This window comes from Chiloscyllium plagiosum, chromosome 39 (genome assembly GCF_004010195.1).
Source record: "Chiloscyllium plagiosum isolate BGI_BamShark_2017 chromosome 39, ASM401019v2, whole genome shotgun sequence".
NCBI lineage: Eukaryota > Metazoa > Chordata > Chondrichthyes > Orectolobiformes > Hemiscylliidae > Chiloscyllium > Chiloscyllium plagiosum.
This window is the reverse complement of record NC_057748.1, coordinates 19,788,914-19,808,531: the sequence shown is the minus strand read 5'-3', so window position 1 is coordinate 19,808,531 and position 19,618 is coordinate 19,788,914. Positions and strand designations below refer to the sequence as shown.

The 19,618-nt window shown below is 41.3% G+C and overlaps 1 protein-coding gene across 1 annotated transcript in view; it reads left to right on the top strand.

Annotated features, from left to right (window-relative positions):
• Positions 1-19,618, top strand: part of srebf2 (sterol regulatory element binding transcription factor 2) — a 72,871-nt gene that overhangs the window by 17,929 nt on the left and 35,324 nt on the right. The window contains exons 5-9 of the mRNA XM_043679939.1: positions 803-1,027; positions 7,244-7,358; positions 7,605-7,786; positions 8,590-8,776; positions 14,794-14,978. Of these exons, the coding sequence (XP_043535874.1) occupies positions 803-1,027; positions 7,244-7,358; positions 7,605-7,786; positions 8,590-8,776; positions 14,794-14,978 (894 nt within the window). The remainder of the gene's footprint in view (positions 1-802; positions 1,028-7,243; positions 7,359-7,604; positions 7,787-8,589; positions 8,777-14,793; positions 14,979-19,618) is intronic.

The window sequence follows — 19,618 nt, the reverse complement described above, 5'->3', positions numbered from 1 at the left end:
CTGGATTGGAACTGTATGAGAGGCTAGGAGTGGCTTGGTTAGTTTTCTTAAGAGCAGCAAAGGGTGAAGTGTGGCAGCACCTGAATGAGGTGTGTAAGATTGAGAAACACAGACAGATTGGATAGAAAACAGCTGTTCCTCTCAATTGAAGGGTCAGTAATGAGACCACATGATTTTAACATACAGATCAGGAGGTTTAAAAGGTATTTGAGGAAAACTATTTTTATCCAGAGTATGGTGAGAATCCAGAATGCATTGCCTGGGAGGGTAGTAGAGGCAAGAAACCTCACAATCTTTTAAAAAGTACTTTGTTGAGTACTGGAATGTCATGATGTTCAAGGCTGTGGGCCAAGTACAGGAAAATAGGTTTGGTTTAAGTAGGTCAATGGCACAAGTGCCTTCTTCTGCCTGTATGACACTCTGACTGAATTTTAAGTAGCAATTTTAAAAAAAGTAGCTTTGCCTATTTTTGATCTTTTGTAATGGGTGGAGCACTATTCAGAGTGCTTTCGTGATCCAACACAGCTCAAAATCCTTTTAACATATTTTCCCATGTCAGATTGCACTATGGAAGCATATTTTCTTGAGCTACCTTTTTCTATTTGTCTTGGTTGTTTTCTGAAAGCAAAAGATTGGGATCAAATTATCCAAATGCCTATTGGGTGAAATGTCAAGCTTTCAATGGGAAAGACCTAAAATGGAGACCAGAAGTGGTGGTTTTATAAAAGCTTTTTTGCAAAAAAAACTGGAAAATTTGTACAAATGGATCAGTAGAGAATTTATTTATTGTTTTCTCTTTCAGACGTTGGTAAGCAGTAATGGAACTATCTTGACAACTGTGCCAATGATGGTTGGGCCTGATAAGGTTCCAATCAAGCAAATTGTTGGGAATGGAAAAGCCCCAGTGGAGGGGCTAAAGGAGGGAGAGAAGAGAACAACTCATAATATCATTGAGAAGCGATATCGATCATCCATTAATGATAAGATCATAGAGCTCAAGGATCTTGTGATGGGAACAGAAGCTAAAGTAAGTCACTTATAATTTTTTTTTCATTCAGAATGTTCTGTGTAATGGTGTGTTACATTTCTGAAGGTCTCTGCTCATAAGGGTTCGAGGAAGAAAATAGTATACTGTGAGTGACAGTTCAATATATTTGTGATTATGCTATCACCTTAACGAGGTTATTTTGTCCTTGAGTTTTTTTTTGGGAGAATTTATATAGGCAAAGGTGCCGAGGGGTCTCGGAACAGCCTAGTTTAACAGTGGCAATGGAGTGGCTAGTTCTCCCAGTTCAGGTTTTTTTTCTAGATTTGGTTTAGTTGTAGCATTCACAAGATGCTGGAGTCTAGGAATATTGCAAGCTTCAGTGAATGATCCCTCGCTGACATCCTCTCTGAAATCTCTTTGGATTTTGTTCCCTCCTGCCTATAAGAATCTGTTTTAATTTACCATTTTGCCGAGGGGTGTGTTTAGGGAATGTTGCTGGATTGGAACAGTTCCTTAGTTAAGTTGTTATATTGGGTCAGTTAAGTTTTCCAGTAGTTAAATTTATTCTAATTTTTTTTTGTTTGTGTTTCAACTGTAGCTTTTCAATAAATTCTGTTTTGCTTAAAACCAAATGCCTGCTGTGTCACACCTGGCATATCCACTTCACAGCTGCAGTTAAAATAAGAAAACGTTAGGCTATCCTCATAAAATATTTTGAGGGGTTCTGGCCTGGTTCACAACATATTCCACTCAGTGGTTTGTGTTTCATTCATTGTTCAAATTAACTTTATTTATTTATTTGTTTATTTATCTTTTGGTTTTGGTAGACATTTGTAATAGAGTGCTGTAGGCATTTTTAAAAAAACTCAGGAAGTTTGGGGTTTAATCTCTAATTTTCATATTTGGTGATTAGGTTACTTGGTTTTTGAAGGACAATTGATAATGTACCTCAGCATTTGGAGGTGACAAGTTGAACCTTGATTCGGAAATTATCAAAGCTTGTATGCGAGTATATTCAGCAATAAGGAGAAAGTGAGGACTGCAGATGCTGGAGATCAGAGCTGAAAGTGTGTTGCTGCAAAAGCGCAGAGGTCAGGCAGCATCCAAGGAGCAGGAGAATCGACACTTTCCTCATTCCTGAAGAAGGACTCATGCCCGAAACGTCGATTCTCCTCCTTGGAGGCTGCCTGACCTGCTGCCCTATTCAGCAATAACCAGACCAATGTTAGCAGTGATCATGTCAGATCCATTTATTATTGATATTCCCTCATATTTATGTTCACACGTAAAGTACAGCTTCTTTGGCAAATTTCAGGTAGCCTATCAGTGCTGAGCAAGAGGCAGTAACTTCTGACAGTGAGGCAAGCAATAAAAAACTAAAGTTCAATTACAGGGCTTGCTCACTGCTATTCTTAATCTATATTAGTTAACTAGACTTAGGCACGCAAGGCACAAATTTCCAAATCTGTCAGTGACACCGACAGGCAAGTGCAATTGGCAGACCTGTGCCTGCTTAATTTAGAAACAGAGACCTGAGTGAATGTGCACAATTGTTGAAGATGACTGCAGGTTGAGAAAGCAATTTAAAAAGCACGTAGGATCCTGGGCTTTATGAATAGAGGCAGAGTATACAAAATCAGGGAAGTTATGAAAAACTTTTATATAACACTGGCTCTGCCTCATCTGGAGTAGCATGTCCCTTTCTGGGAACCACATTTTAGGAAAGGTGAAAAGGCTTCAGAGCAATTGCAGCGAAGATTCATGAAAATGGTTCGAGGGAAAGAGATTAATCTGAGACCCATACAGTTGAGAACAAAGGCGAGTCAAACTGTCAGGGCAGCAGGGACAAAGCAGAGAACAAGGTAAATTAAACTGCATTTATTTCAATGCAAGAGGCCTAACAGGGAAGGCATTGACCTCAGGGCATGGTTAGGAACTTGGGACTGGGATATCGTAGCGAATACAGAAACATGGCTCAGGCATGGAAAGGACTGGCAGCTTAATGTTCCAGGAAGGATGCTACAGGAAGGATAGAAAGGGAGGCAAGAGTGGAGGGGGAGTGGCATTTTTGATAAGGGATAACTTTACAGCTGTACTGAAGGAAGATATTCCTGGAAATACATCCAGGGAAGTTATTTGGGTGGAACTGAGAAATAAGAAAGGGATAATCACCTTATTGGGCTTGTATTATAGACCCCCTAATAGTCAACAGGAAATTGAGAAACAAACTTGTAAGGAGATCTCAGTTATCTGTAAGAATAATAGTGGTTATCATAGGGGATTTTAACTTTCCAAACGTAGACTGTGATTGTCGTAGTGTTAAGGGCTTAGATGAAGAGGAAATTAAGTGTGTATGAAAAAATTTTCTGATGCAGTATGCGGATGTAACTACTAGAGAAGGTGCAAAACTTGACATACTCTTGGGAAATAAGGCAGGGCAGGTGACAGAGGTGTCCGTGGGGGAGCACTTTGGGGCCAGCGACCATAATTCTATTAGTTTTAAAATAGCGATGGAAAAGGATAGACCAGATCTAAAAGTTGAAGTTTTAAATTTGGAGAAAGGCCAATTTTGACGGTATTAGGCAAGAACTTTTAAAAGCTGATTGGGGGCAGATATTCGCAGGTAAAGGAATGGCTAGAAAATGGGAATGAGATGAGATGAGATAACGAGAGTCCAGAGAAAGTATATTCCTGTCAGGGTGAAAGGAAAGGCTGGTAGTTATAGGGAATGCTGGAAGACTAAAGAAATCGAGGGCTTGGTTAAGAAAAGGAAGAAAGCATATGTCGGGTATAGACAGGATAGATCGAGTGAATCCTTAGAGTATAAAAACAGTAGGACTATACTTAAGAAGGAAATCAGGAGGGTAAAAAGGGGACATGAGATAGCTTTGGCAAATAGAATTAAGGAGAATCCAAAGGGCTTTTACAAATATATTAAGGACAAAACGGTAACTAGGGAAAGAATCTGGCTCCTCAAAGATCAGCAAGGCAGCCATTGTGTGGAACTGCAGGAGATGGGGTATACTGAACGAGTATTTTGCATCAGTATTTACTCTGGAAAAGGACATGGAAGATATAGAATGTAGGGAAGTAGATGGTGACATCTTGAAAAATGTCCCTATTACAGAAGTGGCAGATGGAGTTTAATTTAGATAAATGTGAAGTGCTGCATTTTGGGAAAGCAAATCTTAGCAGGACTTATATACCTTAATGGTAAGGTCCTCGGGAGTGTTGCTGAACAAAAGGACCTTGGACTGCAGGTTCAAAGCTCTTTGAAAGTGGATTTGCAAGTAGATAGGATAGTGAAGAAGGCGTTTGGTATGCTTTCCTTTATTGGTCAGAGTATTGAGTACAGGAGTTGGGTGGTCATGTTGCGGCTGTACAGGACATTGGTTAGGCACTGTTGGAATATTGCATGCAGTTCTGGTCTCCTTCCTATTGGAGAGATGTTGTGAACCTTGAAAGGGCTCAGAAAAAATTTACAAGGATGTTGCCAGGGTTGGAGAAGTTGAGCTATAGGGAGAGGCTGAACAGGCTAGGGCTGTTTTTCTTTCCCCTGGAGCATCGGAGGCTGAGGGGTGACCTTATAGAGGTTTATAAAATTATGAGGGGCATGGATAGGATAAATAGACAAAGTCCTTTCCCTGGAGGAGGAGGGGGGGGGTAGAGTCCAGAACTAGAGAGCATAGGTTTAGGGTGAGACGGGAAAGATGTAAAAGAGACCTAAGGGGCAAATTTTTCATAAGTGTGTGGAATGAGCTGCCAGACGAAGTGGTGGAAGCTAGTAAATTTGCAGCATTTAAAAGGCATCTGGATGGGTATATGAATAGAAAGGGTTTGGAGGGATATGGGTCGGGTGCTGGCAGGTGGGACTAGATTGGGTTGGGATATCTGGTCGTCATGGACAAGTTGGACTGAAGGGTCTCTTTCCCTGCTGTACATCTCTATGACTATGACTCTATGTGGATGTCACTGGTAAGGCTCATGTTTATTGCTCTTGAGAAATTGGTGAACGCTTGCCTGACCTGCTACATTCTGTAGTGAATGCGAATCTACTGTGCTGATATGGAGGCAGTTCCAGGATTTTGACCCAGTGATACAAAGGAATGGCTGTTTTTATGTTTGTGGTATGTGGAACCTAGCTTTCAATATTTCTCTTTTCATTTATCCCACATCCCATCTGTATGTAAACATCAATACAAGTTACATGATCAAGGCTTTTAAATTTATTAACACATCAGTGCACGGAAAGAGCACAAATTTCATTGTTTAAAAAAATGGTATAGTTGACCATTAACTAAGTTGGCAATGAAATGAATGGTCAAGTTAACTATACCAGTCTGCAGTGGTGATTGTCTATACGGCAGCTATAATTTTGATCGTTTTGTTAAAGCATTTTTAAGTAAAGCGAATTAGTGCTAAGTTACTTTTAGTAGTGTAGTTTGAATGGTCAGAACTTGTATTCATACAGTGATTTTAAGGGTAAAATGTCCCAAGACTCTTCAAACGAGACTGATCAAACAAAATTTGACACTGAACCACAGAAAGAAATATTAAATGCAAATTAACTAATCATTAATATTGCTCATGATTGCTGTACGTGCCTCTATGATTTCGCTTTGTTTTTTTGTGTGGTCAGCCACGTAACAAAGCTCATTGAGCAAGATGGAAGCTGTTCCCTATATTTAAGAAATGATGAAAAGGGGATTCACTAGGCTTATTTTTGGGATAAAGGGATTGACTTACCAAGAACAGATAGGATAGGCCTTTATTCATAAGAGTTTAGCAGAATGAAAGGTGACCTTTAGATGTTGAGAAGTTTATAGAATCCCTGCGGTGTGGGAGCAGGTCATTCGGCCCATCAAGTCCACATTAACCCTCCGAACGGCATCCCACTCAGACCCAAACCCCCTCTACCCTATCCCTGAAACTCTGCATTTCCTATAGCTAATCCACCTAGCCTGTGCATCCCTGGACATTATCGGCAATTCAGCATGGCCAAGAGTAGAGTGGTGCTGGAAAAGCACAGCAGATAAGGCAGCATCCAAGGAGCAGGAAAATTGACATTTTGGGCAAAAGCCCTTCATCAGAATTTAGCATGGCCAGTCTATCTAACCTGCACATCAGTGGAATGAAACTGGAGGATCCGGAGGAACCCAAAGCAGACACTGGGAGAATGTGCAAACTCCACGCAGACAGCTGCCCAAGAGTGGGATTGAACCCAGGTCCTTTGCACTGTGAAGCACCAGTGCTAACTGCTGTTTCCACTAGTGGGGGAGTTTTGAATCAGAGGGCACAGTGACAAAATAAGCTCAGATGTGAAGGAATTTCTTCCCTCAGAGGGGAGTTAATGTTGGGAATCCTCTATTTCAGAGAGTTTGGAGGTTAGATTGGTGCAAGTGTCTTTTAAAGAGGATGTATGTGGATTTTTGAAATTTCATGGAGTTGAGAGCTATGAGGAGGTAGCATGAGAGTGTTATCAAGGCCTGAGACACATCAGCTATGGTCTTGAAGGGCCGAATGGCCTACTGCTGCTCCTATTTGTTACGTTCTTGTTTACAAAGATCCAGCATTCCTTGTAATGTTTTTTTCTTGCTGACGACAGTTTAACTCTTACAGGTCAGGAGGATGTTTGGTGTGCAGCAGTGGTGGTAAAAGGTTAAAAACATTTAAAATCCTTCACTTTTAATTGCAGTTTTTAGACAGCAAAATAAATGTATAACTGTGTTAATGATAGAGGCCAAAATAAAGAATTTTTTTTAAAGTTCTTAACTGCAGAGTATTTTTTAATTATTGTGAAAAATTTGACATTCCAAAAGTAAATAGTTAGCCTTTCAGGGTGTTTAGGAGTAAATATGAAGTTAGTTTAAAACCTGGTAATGCTTCCATTAACAAGGTGCAGCTTTTTCTAAGAATTCTAGAGCATGGTTAACATGAATTGTTGAGGGACGTTAAGTCTGAGGGAACCTTACAGAGTATTAAGTAGTTTAATTGGCAGCAACCTTTTCAGTTTCCATGTTATTAGCGCATGTCCAGTCTTTCAAAATTACTCTTAATTTCACTGGAGCAATGACAATGAGCGGTTATGTTACCACAATAAAATCTATGCTAATGTACTTCACAATGGCACAACTATGTGAAATGCATTGTACTAATTTAAGCCTATCATTCTCCAGAAAGTATGGTTTCAATGTTCCATGTACTGTTAAGTTTGAATGGAAATCTAGGCAAACCCTAACATGCCATATTTTGTAGGCGAACAAATCTGGAGTGCTGAGAAAGGCCATTGATTACATTAAATACCTGCAGCAGACCAACCACAAGTTACGACAGGAGAACATGGCATTAAAAATAGCTAATCAGAAAAACAGTAAGTAGTGTTAACTTTTCATCACCAATAGGTTCCTATTTCTGTGCATTAACTAATGTACAAGTAACAGTGTTGGCCTTCAATACTATCCATTTTCATTTGGATTCGTCCTTTTGCACACTTAGCTGTTGAACATTACTATGCTTAAGCGAAAACTTATTCAGAATGATGCTTTCAGCTGCATTGATGAGTAAATGTTGGATGTAAAATTTATAGATAAATTGATTTCTCTTTCTCTTTTTACAGAGGGCTTAAAGGCACCAGAAATTCCCAGCCTTTTAGACATTGATGTTGACCTAAAGACTGATGACTTCAAATCACATTTATTGATAATGTCGCCACCACCTTCAGATTCAGGTTCCCCAGGCACTTTCTCACCTTGTTCCATTGATTCAGAGCCAGGAAGTCCTCTCCTTGAAGAAACAATGGTAGTAGCAGTTTATGTTGGTCTAATTTCAGAATATTTTTAACTTAACGTCCTGTTGGCATTAATGCTATATTACTGATGATGCAATAACATTTTCAAAAACTGTTTTAAAACAAAACCTTAGCATTCCAAAGAGAGATGATTTACATGTGTAGATTGCTTTATTTAAAATGTTTATTAAGAGTCTTATATACTTGCCTCTCATGATTTTGGTCTTGCTCAACTTCCTTTCTTGTTGTAGTTGCATGCATGTTGTGCTAATACTATTGTATGTGTTACAGTACACTGAAATCTGAATTGCTTTTACATGTATGTTGTAGTTTGCAGCTATGGGCAGTAATAAGTGAGGCTCCAATGTTTTTTCTCTATCACATGGCTGACCCACAGTCTTTCCTTCTCTCTCTCTGCTATTGGCATGGATTAAAGGAATTTGCAGATTTATACTCCAGCCATTGATCAAGTTATAAATGCATCTTCCTTGGCCATAATGCCCTGGGTAAAACTTGAACTGAGAACTTCTGTCTCGGGGCAAAGAAACTACACATGGTAGTATAAGATTTCCAGTGAAGAATATAGTAGAAATTAGGAGTTCTGTTGCTTCCAAGCTCTCTGCTGGAGAAACAGTTGGAGCTTTCAAGAGAAAGATGACTGGATTTTTTTGTTCAGTAATGAATATTAAGAGATTTGAAGGTAATGATCAACAATGATCTAACTGAATAATAAAACAGACCAAAGGGCTGCTATGGTCTTACTTTGATCCTAATGTTCCTATTTATAGTATTTATTGCTACATTCTCTATTTAGGTAAAGGAAGAACCATTGTCCCCCCCGACCATTGGTATGCTGGATAGCTCTCGGATTCTACTGTGCACCCTTACCTTTCTCTGTCTATCCTTCAACCCACTTACATCACTTTTTGAGCGTGTGGGATACTCAACAACAGCTGAAGATTCTGGGCACTATGGTAGAAATATGCTTGGAATTGAGTCTGGTAAGTTTGAGTAGAACTCCTTGTAGCAGAATGTTTGCTGATCCATACTTTAGTGATGGCTTCCCGTTTACCTGTTAGGATTTTTTCTCGAAAAAGCCTTATATCTATAAATACATGCAAGTTGCAATACCGAAACAAGTTCTTTGGCCCGGTCTACCGTTGTCCTTTTTGTAAACATATAGTTCCAATCCTGCCTTATTCAACCTCCTCTCCTCCCCCTTTTTTCCATCCACCTATTTAGTTTAATCTTGAATACTGATAAACCACTGACTCTGGAAATAAATTCCACAGCCTTACAGATGTATTATAGACATGTTTCTCCTGGTCTTTATTGTGAATCTAGTATCTATAACCCTTTACTTCTTGACCATTCAGCTATTGGAAAGAGTCTGCTTTTATTTTAAGTAAAAGCAGGAAATATTGGAGTTACTCAGGTCTAGAAGCAGCTGTGGAGAGAGAAACAGAATTAACATTTCAAGTTCAATATAACCTCTTCAGAGTTAGAGAACATAGAACAGTACAGCACAGAACAGGCCCTTCAGCCCACGATGTTGTGCCGACCATTGATCCTCATGTAAGGTAAACCTAATGTACAAACCCTCAAATTTCTGTGACCATATACATGTCCAGCAGTCTCTTAAATATCCCCAATAACCTCGTTTCCACAACTGCTGCTGGCAACGCATTCCATGCTCCCACAACTCTCTGCGTAAAGAACCTGCCTCTGACATCCCCTCTATACTTTCCGCCAAATGGCTTAAAACTATGACCCCTCGTGTAAACAATTTCTGCCCTGGGAAAAAGTCTCTGGCTATCAACTCTATCTATACCTCTCATTATCTTGTACACCTCAATTAGGTCCCCTTTCTTCCTCCTTTTTTCCAATGAAAAAAGTCTGAGCTCAGTCAACCTCTCTTCGTAAGATAAGCCCTCCATTCCAGGCAGCATCCTGGTAAACCACCTCTGAACCCTCTCGAAAGCATCCACATCTTTCCTATAATAGGGCGACCAGAACTGGACACAGTATTCCAAGTGCGGTCTAACCAAGGTTTTATAGAGCTGCAACAAGATTTCACGGCTCTTAAACTCAATCCCCCTGTTAATGAAAGCCAAAACACCATATGCTTTCTTTAACAACCTTGTCCACTTGGGTGGCAATTTTAAGAGATTTATGTACCTGCACACCAAGATCCTGCTGTTCCTCCATACTGCCAAGAATCCTGTCTTTAATCCTGTACTCACCTTTCAAGTTCAACCTTCCAAAATGCATCACCTCGCATTTATCCAGGTTGAACTCCATCTGCCACCTCTCAGCCCATCTCTGCATCCTGTCAATGTCACGCTGCAGCCTTCAACAGTCCTCTATACTGTCAATGACACCTCCAACCTTTGTGTCGTCTGCAAACTTGCTAACCCATCCTTCAATCTCCTCATCAAAGTCATTAATAAAAATTACAAAGAGTAGAGGCCCAAGAACAGAGCCCTGTGGAACACCACTCACCACTGACTTCCAGGCAGAATACTTTCCTTCCACTACTACTCGCTGTCGACCAGCCAATTCAGTATCCAGACAGCTAATTTTCCCTGTATTCCATTCCTCCTGACCTTCTGAATGAGCCTACCATTCTTCTGAAGAAGGATCATATTGGACTTGAAAAGTTAACTTTTGCTTTTCTCTGAACAGATGTTGCCTAACCTGATGATTTTCTCCTGCATTTTCTGCTTTTATTTTAGATTTCCAGGAGTATTTTGCTTTTATCTACCTTTATTCTCACACCCACATTTTTTGATTGTGTTTCAGATTTAATGTTGTGTTGCCCTGGATTCTGCATTATACCAGTGATCAGAAACCTGATTTTTTTTTTAACCTTTTTTATGTTTCCTCGTGCCCTGGAACATTCTAGTGAATTGTACCTTTTCTAATGTCTCATTATACATCCTACAATGCTAGGACCAAAACTCTACACAGTGCCCTAACTGAGTTCTCCTTAAAGTTTTGTGCAGCATTATCTTTACTGCTTTGCTTTTCTAGTTTGTAATTCTTTCTGTAAAATATAGATTATCATTAGCCTTTTTAATGACTTTGAAGGAGTGACTCTAATATCCCATGAATCCGTACTTCAAAAAATCCTTCTGCTGTCCAAATTTACTTCTCCTCAGTGTAATTGCTGTTGTTTTAATTATTCGTTTCTGGGATATGGGCATCGCAGGATATGTTGCCCTTGAAAAGATAGTAGTGTACTGCTTTCTTGACACACTGCAGTCCATGTGCTGGACTGTACTTTTCTTTAAACTAAAATACATCATCTTAGATTAACTGTAATTGAATTTCTTTTGTCATTTTTAACTCATTCTCCTCATCTTAATGATTCTCATTACAGCTTCTCTTAGCATTTTAAACAATTAACTGTACAACCTATTTCAGTGGCATCTGCAAATTTTGGCCATCATTCCTCCATGCCTACATAAAAATTTTTGATGTGTGCAGTGAACAGAACTGGCCCTATAATAGAAGATTTTGCACTCAAAAACATAAGAAATATAAGTAGACTATATGACCCCTTGAGCTGCTTTGCAATTCAGTCAATTATAATCAATCTTCTGTCTCAGCTCTGTTTTTCTCTTCCCTCCCGGATATCCTTTGATTCTCTGACAAACTAACAATATACTGATTTAAGTGTTAAGGTATTCATTGCTTGTGTATTTACAGCTGTTTTGAACTAGAGATTTATAAAGATTCATAATGATCAGATTAGATTCCCTAAAGTGTGGAAACAGGCCTTTCGGTCCAACTAGTCCACAATGACCCTCTGAAGAGTAACCCACCCAGACCCATTTTCCCATATTTACGCCTGACTAATACACCTAACTCTATGGGCACTTTAGCATGGCCAATTCACCTAACCTGCACATCTTTGGACTGTGGGAGAAAATCGGAGCACCCGGAGGAAACTCGCGCAGACACTGGGAGAATGTGCAAACTCTACACAGACAGGCTTCCAAGGCTGGAATCTAACCCAGGTCCTTGGTACTGTGAGGCAGCAGTGCTAACCACTGAGCCGCCATGCCGCCCATAATGGAGAGTGAAGAAGGTTATCTCGGAGTACAATGAGACCTTAACCAAATGGGCCATTGGGCTGAGGAGTGGCAGATGGATTTGAATTTAGATAAATGTGAACCAGGGCAGCGTTTGTACATTTAATGGTAGGGCCCTGGGGAGTGTTGCCAAACAAAAAGACCCAGGGGTACGATTGCATAGTTACTTGAAAGTAGAGTTACAGGTAGACAGGGTGGTGAAGATGGTCTTTGGCATGCTTGCCTTCATTGGTCAGTGAATCGAGTGTAGGAGTTGGAACATCTTGTTGTGGCTGTACAGGATATTGGTTCGGCCACTTTTAGAATACAGCATTCAATTCTGGTCTCCCTTCTATAGCAAAGATGTTGTTAGATTTGAAAGGGGTCAGAAAAGATTTGCAAAAATGTTGTCAGGATTAGAAGATTTAAGATGTAGGGAGAGGCTGAATAGGTTAGGGTTTTTTTCCCTGGAGCGATGGAGGCTGAGGTTACCTTTATAGGGGTTTATAAAATCATGAGGGGCATGGTTCTTTTCCTAGGTTGGGGCTGTCCAAAACTAGAGGGCCTAGGTTTAAGGTGAGGGGAGAAATTTGAACACCTGATGAGGGTTAACTTTTCTCGCAGAGGGTGGTGGGTGTATGGAATGAGCCACCAGAGGAAATGGTGTATGTGGGTGCAATTACTGTGTTTAAAAGGCATTTGGATGGGTATGGGAGTAGGAAGGATTTAGAGGTTTATAGGCCAAATGGGACAAAGTCCGGTTGGGATGTCTGATCGGTCCAAAGGATCTGTGTCCATGCTGTAGAACTGACTTTGAGGGATGAAATTGCTCCTCATCTCAGTCCAGTGCAATTGACTTTTGAAGACTTTGTTCCCATGTTCTGGAATCCACTCCTCTCAATGTCAGCTCTGTGAAGTTCTTTCAGAATCCTTTTCAATGAGACCATCTCTCAATTTTCTAGTCTCCTAAAGAGAACAGACTAGTCTATTAGACTTCTAATCCCAGGAGCTGCAATGTAATAAACATTCACTGTACAGCCTGCATTAAGTAAGGAAACTAACACTATGCACATGCTTGTGTTGTGGTCTCACCAAAGTCCAATATAAGTATAGAAAATCTTATTTTTCTGCATCAGTTCACTTGCAATAAAAGCCAGCGTGCCTTTATTGCTACCACTCTCTCATCTCTAACCACTCCGAAAAGTCTGAGCTTCCCTCTCCTGCCTTTGATTTGACTTTTATACCTCTCCCAACTCATGTCTTTTTATCTTCTTTAGTAATCACCTGTGGAATGTCACATTACAGGCTTTCCTGAAGTCTAAATGCAGTGTTACAACAGCACTTCCTCAAACTATTATGTCTGATATGTTCTCCCAAAATCCTTGGAAGTTTATTATGCACAATTATGTCTTAATATTGTTTGTGACATTGACTGTGTCTTTATCCAGTAATGTGATAACTTTGTCCCTAATTAAAGACGGTTTCTCATTACACCGTTAAGCAAACTGAATTAACTTTGTCTCCCACTTTGACCAATGTAGAAAACGTTTTTATTTATCAGATTCTCAGCACATTTCACACTGCATTGAACGCTATAATCTCATCACACATCCCTTCAATTTGCACCCTCATCTTTTAGAATGTATCCTGTGGCTCAAGGAGTTTTTTTGTAATTTGAATAACTTAGCTGAAATATTCCTTTCATCTACTACTATATTAATCATCCTACTCAGAACCACTTCAGGCTTTGCTTTACGTCTGGTATCCTTCTGTTTAGATATATTAAAAAAATCCACTGACTTTTTTTTAGCGAGTGCTCCCAGTGATTTGGCCAAATTTATGTTTGAACAATGCCATTAAAAGGAGATTGGCCCAGACCTTCCTATCCCATAACAGCAGGTGTTGCTACATTGCCACAAATTGACTTATTTAAGGCAGCTCTGAGCAGGCATCAAGCTTGCCTATGACTGCAGCCCTTAAAACCCAGAATTTGAAAAGCGCTCTAGCACCACGGGCTCTGGTTACAGACCTCTTCTGCACCAGCTAAACTGCAACCAACCCCCCAAAAGCCCCAGTTTTTTAATAGCATTAGTGTAGGCAATATAGGCGATGGTACTTTGTCAAATGCACTTGGCAGCGTATGCCTCTGATTGACCTCTGACTGACAAGGCTGAGGCTATTCATTTGTCATTTTATCTCACTGCTGAGAGCTTGGTGTGATCAAGTTGCTGATATATTGACAGAGTCCACTTTTAAAAGTAATTCACCAGCTCTAAAGTATTTTGTGACTTTGAGAATGGGAAATGAGCAATATAACTACATGTCTTTCCTGTATCCTGAATAAGTTTTAAAATTAAATAGAAAATTGGAAACACATTTGACAGGAATCTGCAATGTGTGCAATTTTGGCAAAGGTGACTCTAAGGTTTTAAAGTCCTTGTCGTTGTCCTTCTTTGAGTGGTAGCCCACCCAGACCCACTTCCCTACCCTTTTACTCATTTACCCCGACCCATTCACCGAACCAATGTATCCCTGAATACTATGGGAAATTTAGCATGACCAATTCACCTAACCGGCACATCATTGGATTGTGGGAGGAAACCCATACAGACATTGGGAGATTGTGTGGAGTTTGGACAGACAGTCACCCGAGGCTGGAATCAAACCCTGGTCCCTGGCGTTGTGAGGCAGCAGTGGTAATCAACCCTCTTGGGTGAATCAATGCAACTAACTGAAAAACACCATGAGAGATACAATAGTATATGCATTGATAATAACCATATCCTAATGGGTCCTTGAGTCAATTCAACTACCACCTCTTTCGCAAGAGGGTTTTAATTTCGTAGACCCTTCAAATTATATATTTATACAATTTCAGTTATAAAATGCCCCAGTGTTGCCATCTCTGTTTTTGTAATGTACCCTTTTCTGTCTGTTTTTAGGAGATACAAAAGGATGGTTTGATTGGATTCTGCCCACATTAATCCTCTGGCTGGTGAATGGGGTCATCGTACTGAGTGTATTTGTTAAACTCTTCATTTATGGTGAACCAATCACACGCCTCCATTCTCAGTCCTCTGTCACGTTCTGGAGACATCAGAAGCAAGCAGATCTTGATCTGTCCAGGGTATGCATTTAATTTGGTTGGTTGGAATTGGGGGGATAGCATGTGTAATAACCCAATCATTGCTTGCTGTTGTGGAAATGACTTAGTCTGAGACTTTGAGTCTTGTTTCAAGAAGGTTTATTTTTTGTGAATTCACGGAGAGGCTGCCACACAGTACATAGAACATTACAGCACAGTACAGGCCTTGATGATGCGCTGACCTGTGGAATCAATCTGAAGCCCATCTATCCTACACTGTTCCATTTTCATCCATATCCAGTGACCATTTAAATGCCATTAAAGTTGGCGAGTCTACTACTATTGCAGGCAGTGCGTTCCGTGCCCCTACTACCTCTGACATCTGTCCTATATCTATCACTCCTCGATTTAAAGCTATGTCCCTCATGCTAGCCATCACCATCCGAGGAAAAGGGCTCTCGCTGTCCACCCGATCTAACCCTCTGACTATACAGTCTCCACTGTCCCACAGCACTCTCCCGAGCTGAACAGTCAGCCTATACTTATACAATGATGCAAACAACTTTGCTTACATTCCGCACTTCACAATAATTCAAGATAAAGGTAAGCACCAATCACCTTGTTTCCCAAGGATAGAGAAGCTAACAAGCTCAGGAGGCACCTCTACTAATGAGCCTATGATATACTCCCTATATTTTGTCAAATTATAATTATAGCCTCAGTCTTTATCTCTCTCAGTATTTTCCAACTAAAACGAGAGGCTGAGAGCCAAAATAGGTTTTATCTTGGTCAAGTATCCCATCATGCAGTAGTATGCCAAGTTCTTACCACTTCCACAATTCCCTCAGGTGTTGATCCAGTATCCTAAACTTAAGTGTTGATCTGGAAGATCAACATCTAAGTTTAGGATACTGGCGCTTCCAAAAAGGGGATGCATATCTTTCTGGAAAAGGGTGCATACTCATACATGTGTGTTCATCGTAGGGGTCATCATGGGATACAGTCTGGTAAATGATCATGGTTTTGGAGCAGAAAATGGGGTGGGAACAAACTGTGCACAACAACAGTCTTAGTTCGCCATATGGTAGAGTGTCAGGTGTATGATAGTAAAGGTGATGAGCCCAATGACTAAGGAGAAACCCCATTTACCCAGCCAGGTGACATCAAAGGACCACCCAGAATCAAAAGTGACTTCCGTGCGAATGTAAGTCACCAAATCAAAGACATTTTTAGAGTTATCTGCTATGTAGGTACAACATTCCCACTCAATATAGCACAGGTGCCAGCCCTCTTGGATAATAAAAAATCCAAGGCCAAGCGGTTCTGAAGAGCCATGTTCTAACTGCAACTAGCTCAGCATTGATCTCGGTCAGGGCCTCAGCAGTGTCAGTGGAGACAGTTTCCAACACTGTTTTTTAATTTGCTCAAGTCTTGGGAATGCAGATAGATTCCAGTATCGGGAGAAGACATCCAAACTCTGGTGAGCGATCTGTTGGGCTTCAAGGGTGAAGGTAACCCATCCAATACTCTAATGCGAGGTACTACATATCCTATATAACACGACACTCCAATCTGAGGGAAGCTAGGGATAGACCTTAAGACTGCAAATAAAATAGGCACTGTTTTAGGAGGTTAATTTGAAATCTCTACCCGTCCACGACTTGGGAGCTGGGTCTTTCCACAGAACCTGACATCTTATTAAGGACATTAGACCAATTAAACAAAAAGTTACCTTTGCTCGTCAAATTTTGGATAAATTCAATCCAGGGGATAATAAAAGAACATTTGAGTAGATCCCATATAAGTGCTAGTAAAAACGTTCCCGTGTCATGTGAAGCTAATGGTGGTGTTAAGGACTACAAGAAAAGGGGCATATGGGATCTGTTATAGTCAGGTTGATACCAATCTTGGAATGAAGCCAGATTATACCCTGCTGACTTCCCCTCCTGCACGTCCTCTGAGTTATTAAGTTTGCCTGAAGAGTTTTGGCATATTAGCCATTCGACAACTTCAGGCCAGCTAAAGGATACGGACCACAATGGGTCGGCATATGGACACATACCCAACAGTTTCTTTTCCTATCATATACACACTTTGGCCAGACACAAAAAGTATTGTGATGTATTGATCATCTTAGTCGCTTTATTCTCACAACAGAGGGCAAGCCATTTCACTCAACCGTACTCTCTCTAAAAGCCAAACCTGAAACTCCAGGCACCAGAGCAAGGGGTTCTGCCCTACACCTGGAAAAGTACACTCTGTCTTCCTGAACCCTATATTGACAAACCTGGAGTGTCTCACAAGAATGATCAGTGATCTCTGTATGGGTTTGGGAGCAATTCAAATCACATCTCTGCTGACACATACCTGTGACCTGCCTTCTCCTTTCACGCACTTGTTAGAAAACCTTTTTAGCCTCCATAACTTCACCATCCGCAAGGAATCCGTCACATGGGATTGCCCCTCACGTCCCTGAGAAGCGCTACAAGGGAATCTTGGAAAATCTGCCTGACAGTGGAGGCTTAACTTACAAGAAGCAACATTACAAAGTATCTGGCACTCTTTTTGCCTTTCACCGCAATGGAGGAATGATGGTTAACTCTTTCCCCAGACCCTAATCCATCCCTTGCACACTCTGACTAAAAACAGCATTAGAGCACGTCTGTCACAAGGCCATATATCTCTAGTTTCTAGTTGGCAGGCTGAGGAGGTCCAGGAATTGTATCCACAGGGTTCTCATAATTCGCTTTAGTAGTTGCAGAGTTGGTGAGGTTATGTATTTTTTTTTTTAGATTAGATTAGATTAGATTAGATTAGATTACAGTGTGGAAACAGGCCCTTCGGCCCAACAAGTCCACACCGACCCGCCGAAGCGAAACCCACCCATACCCCTACATTTACCCCTTACCTAACACTACGGGCAATTTAGTATGGCCAATTAACCTAACCTGCACATCTTTGGACTGTGGGAGGAAACCGGAGCACCCGGAGGAAACCCACGCAGACACGGGGAGAACGTGCAAACTCCACACAGTCAGTCGCCTGAGTCGGGAATTGAACCCGGGTCTCTGGCGCTGCGAGGCAGCAGTGCTAACCATCGAGTGGTCAGTAATACTTAGTATAGTCCCTTCCACCTAGGGGAGAGAGAGAGCCTTTGTTGAGAGACTTAACATATACTAAATCGCCAGGTGTAAAAGGGTGCATGTCTGACCTATGGGGTTTTGGCATGACCTCTGTTACCTATGAATGATTTGCCTGGGCTGCTTCACTCAGGTCTTGGGCAAATTGTAGGATTTTCTCATCTACCACATAAGGGTTATTACTGATGTAGGCAGAGGGGGTCGGATACCAGTAGTCATGGATCTTCCCGTAAGAGTTTCAAACTGGGTTAGAAGAGTGGTTTAATTAACCTGGTTTCAGAGGGTGTTAAGGGTAATAGGCAAGACTTCATTCCACTTTAGTCCGGATTCCTGGCAAGTCTTTGAAGTGTATGTTTTAGCATACCGTCAGTTCATTTCAGTATTGGATGTAGGTTTGCTTGCTGAGCTGGAAGGTTCATTTTCAGACGTTTCGTCACCATACTAGGTAACCTCTTCAGTGAGCGTCCAGGCGAAGCACTGCTGATGATTCCTACTTTCTGATAATATATGTTTGGGTTTCTTTGGGTTGGTGATGTCGTTTCCTGTGGTGATGTCATTTCCTATTCTTTTTCTCAGGAGGTGGTAAATCGGGTCCAAGTCAGTGTGTTTGTTGATAGAGTTCTGGTTGAAATGCCATACTTCTAGGAATTCTCGTGCGTGTCTCTGTTTGGCTTGTCCGAGGATGGCTGTGTTGTCCCAATCGAAATGGTGTCCTTTCTCATCCGTATGTAAGGATACTAGTGAAAGAGGGTCATGTTGTTTTGTGGCTAGTTGATGTCCTGCGCCTGGACAGCCGCTGTAAGGTGGATTGTAGAGGGGGCTTGTATCTTAACGAAGGAAGGGGCTATGACTGCATGTGTCCAAGTGGCCTCACAGTCTGCAACATCTGTGGCAGCGTTGTCACGGGACACCTCATCCTTGGAGATAGTATGAGCTTCACATTTGGCTACCATGACATGTGCAGGGTAAAGTACTGCTCGCAATAGATCGTTGATAAGATGGGTATGGAGAAAGTGAGGACTGCAGATGTTGGAGCTCCGGGTCAAGAGTGTAGTGCTGGAAAAGCACAGCAGGTCAGGCAGCATCCATGGAGCAGGCGAATCGACATTTCAGGCATTCATCAGGAATGAGGCTTGTAGGTGGGGGCTGAGAGATAAATGGGAGGGGGATGGGGTTGGTGCGAAGGTAGCTGGGATGAAGGTGAGGGAGAAGGTGTACGTCATAAGGAGCAATGATGGATGGGAGGGTGGTGCAGAGTTAGAGGCTTGGGATTAGGATAATGTGGGGGAGCGGGGAAATGAGGAAGCTATTGACATCCACATTTATCCTGTGTGGTTGCATGGTCCCAAGGTGGAATATGAATTGTTCCGCCTCCAGGCGTTGGGTGGTAACAGTTTGATGATGGAGGAGGCCCAGGACCTGCATGTCCTTGTCGGAGTAGGAGGGGGAGTTGAAGTGTTCAGACACATTTGGTAGAGATACAGGTAAATTTCTGACGGATGTGGAAGGATCCCTGAGGCCTTGGACGGAGGTGAGAGGAGT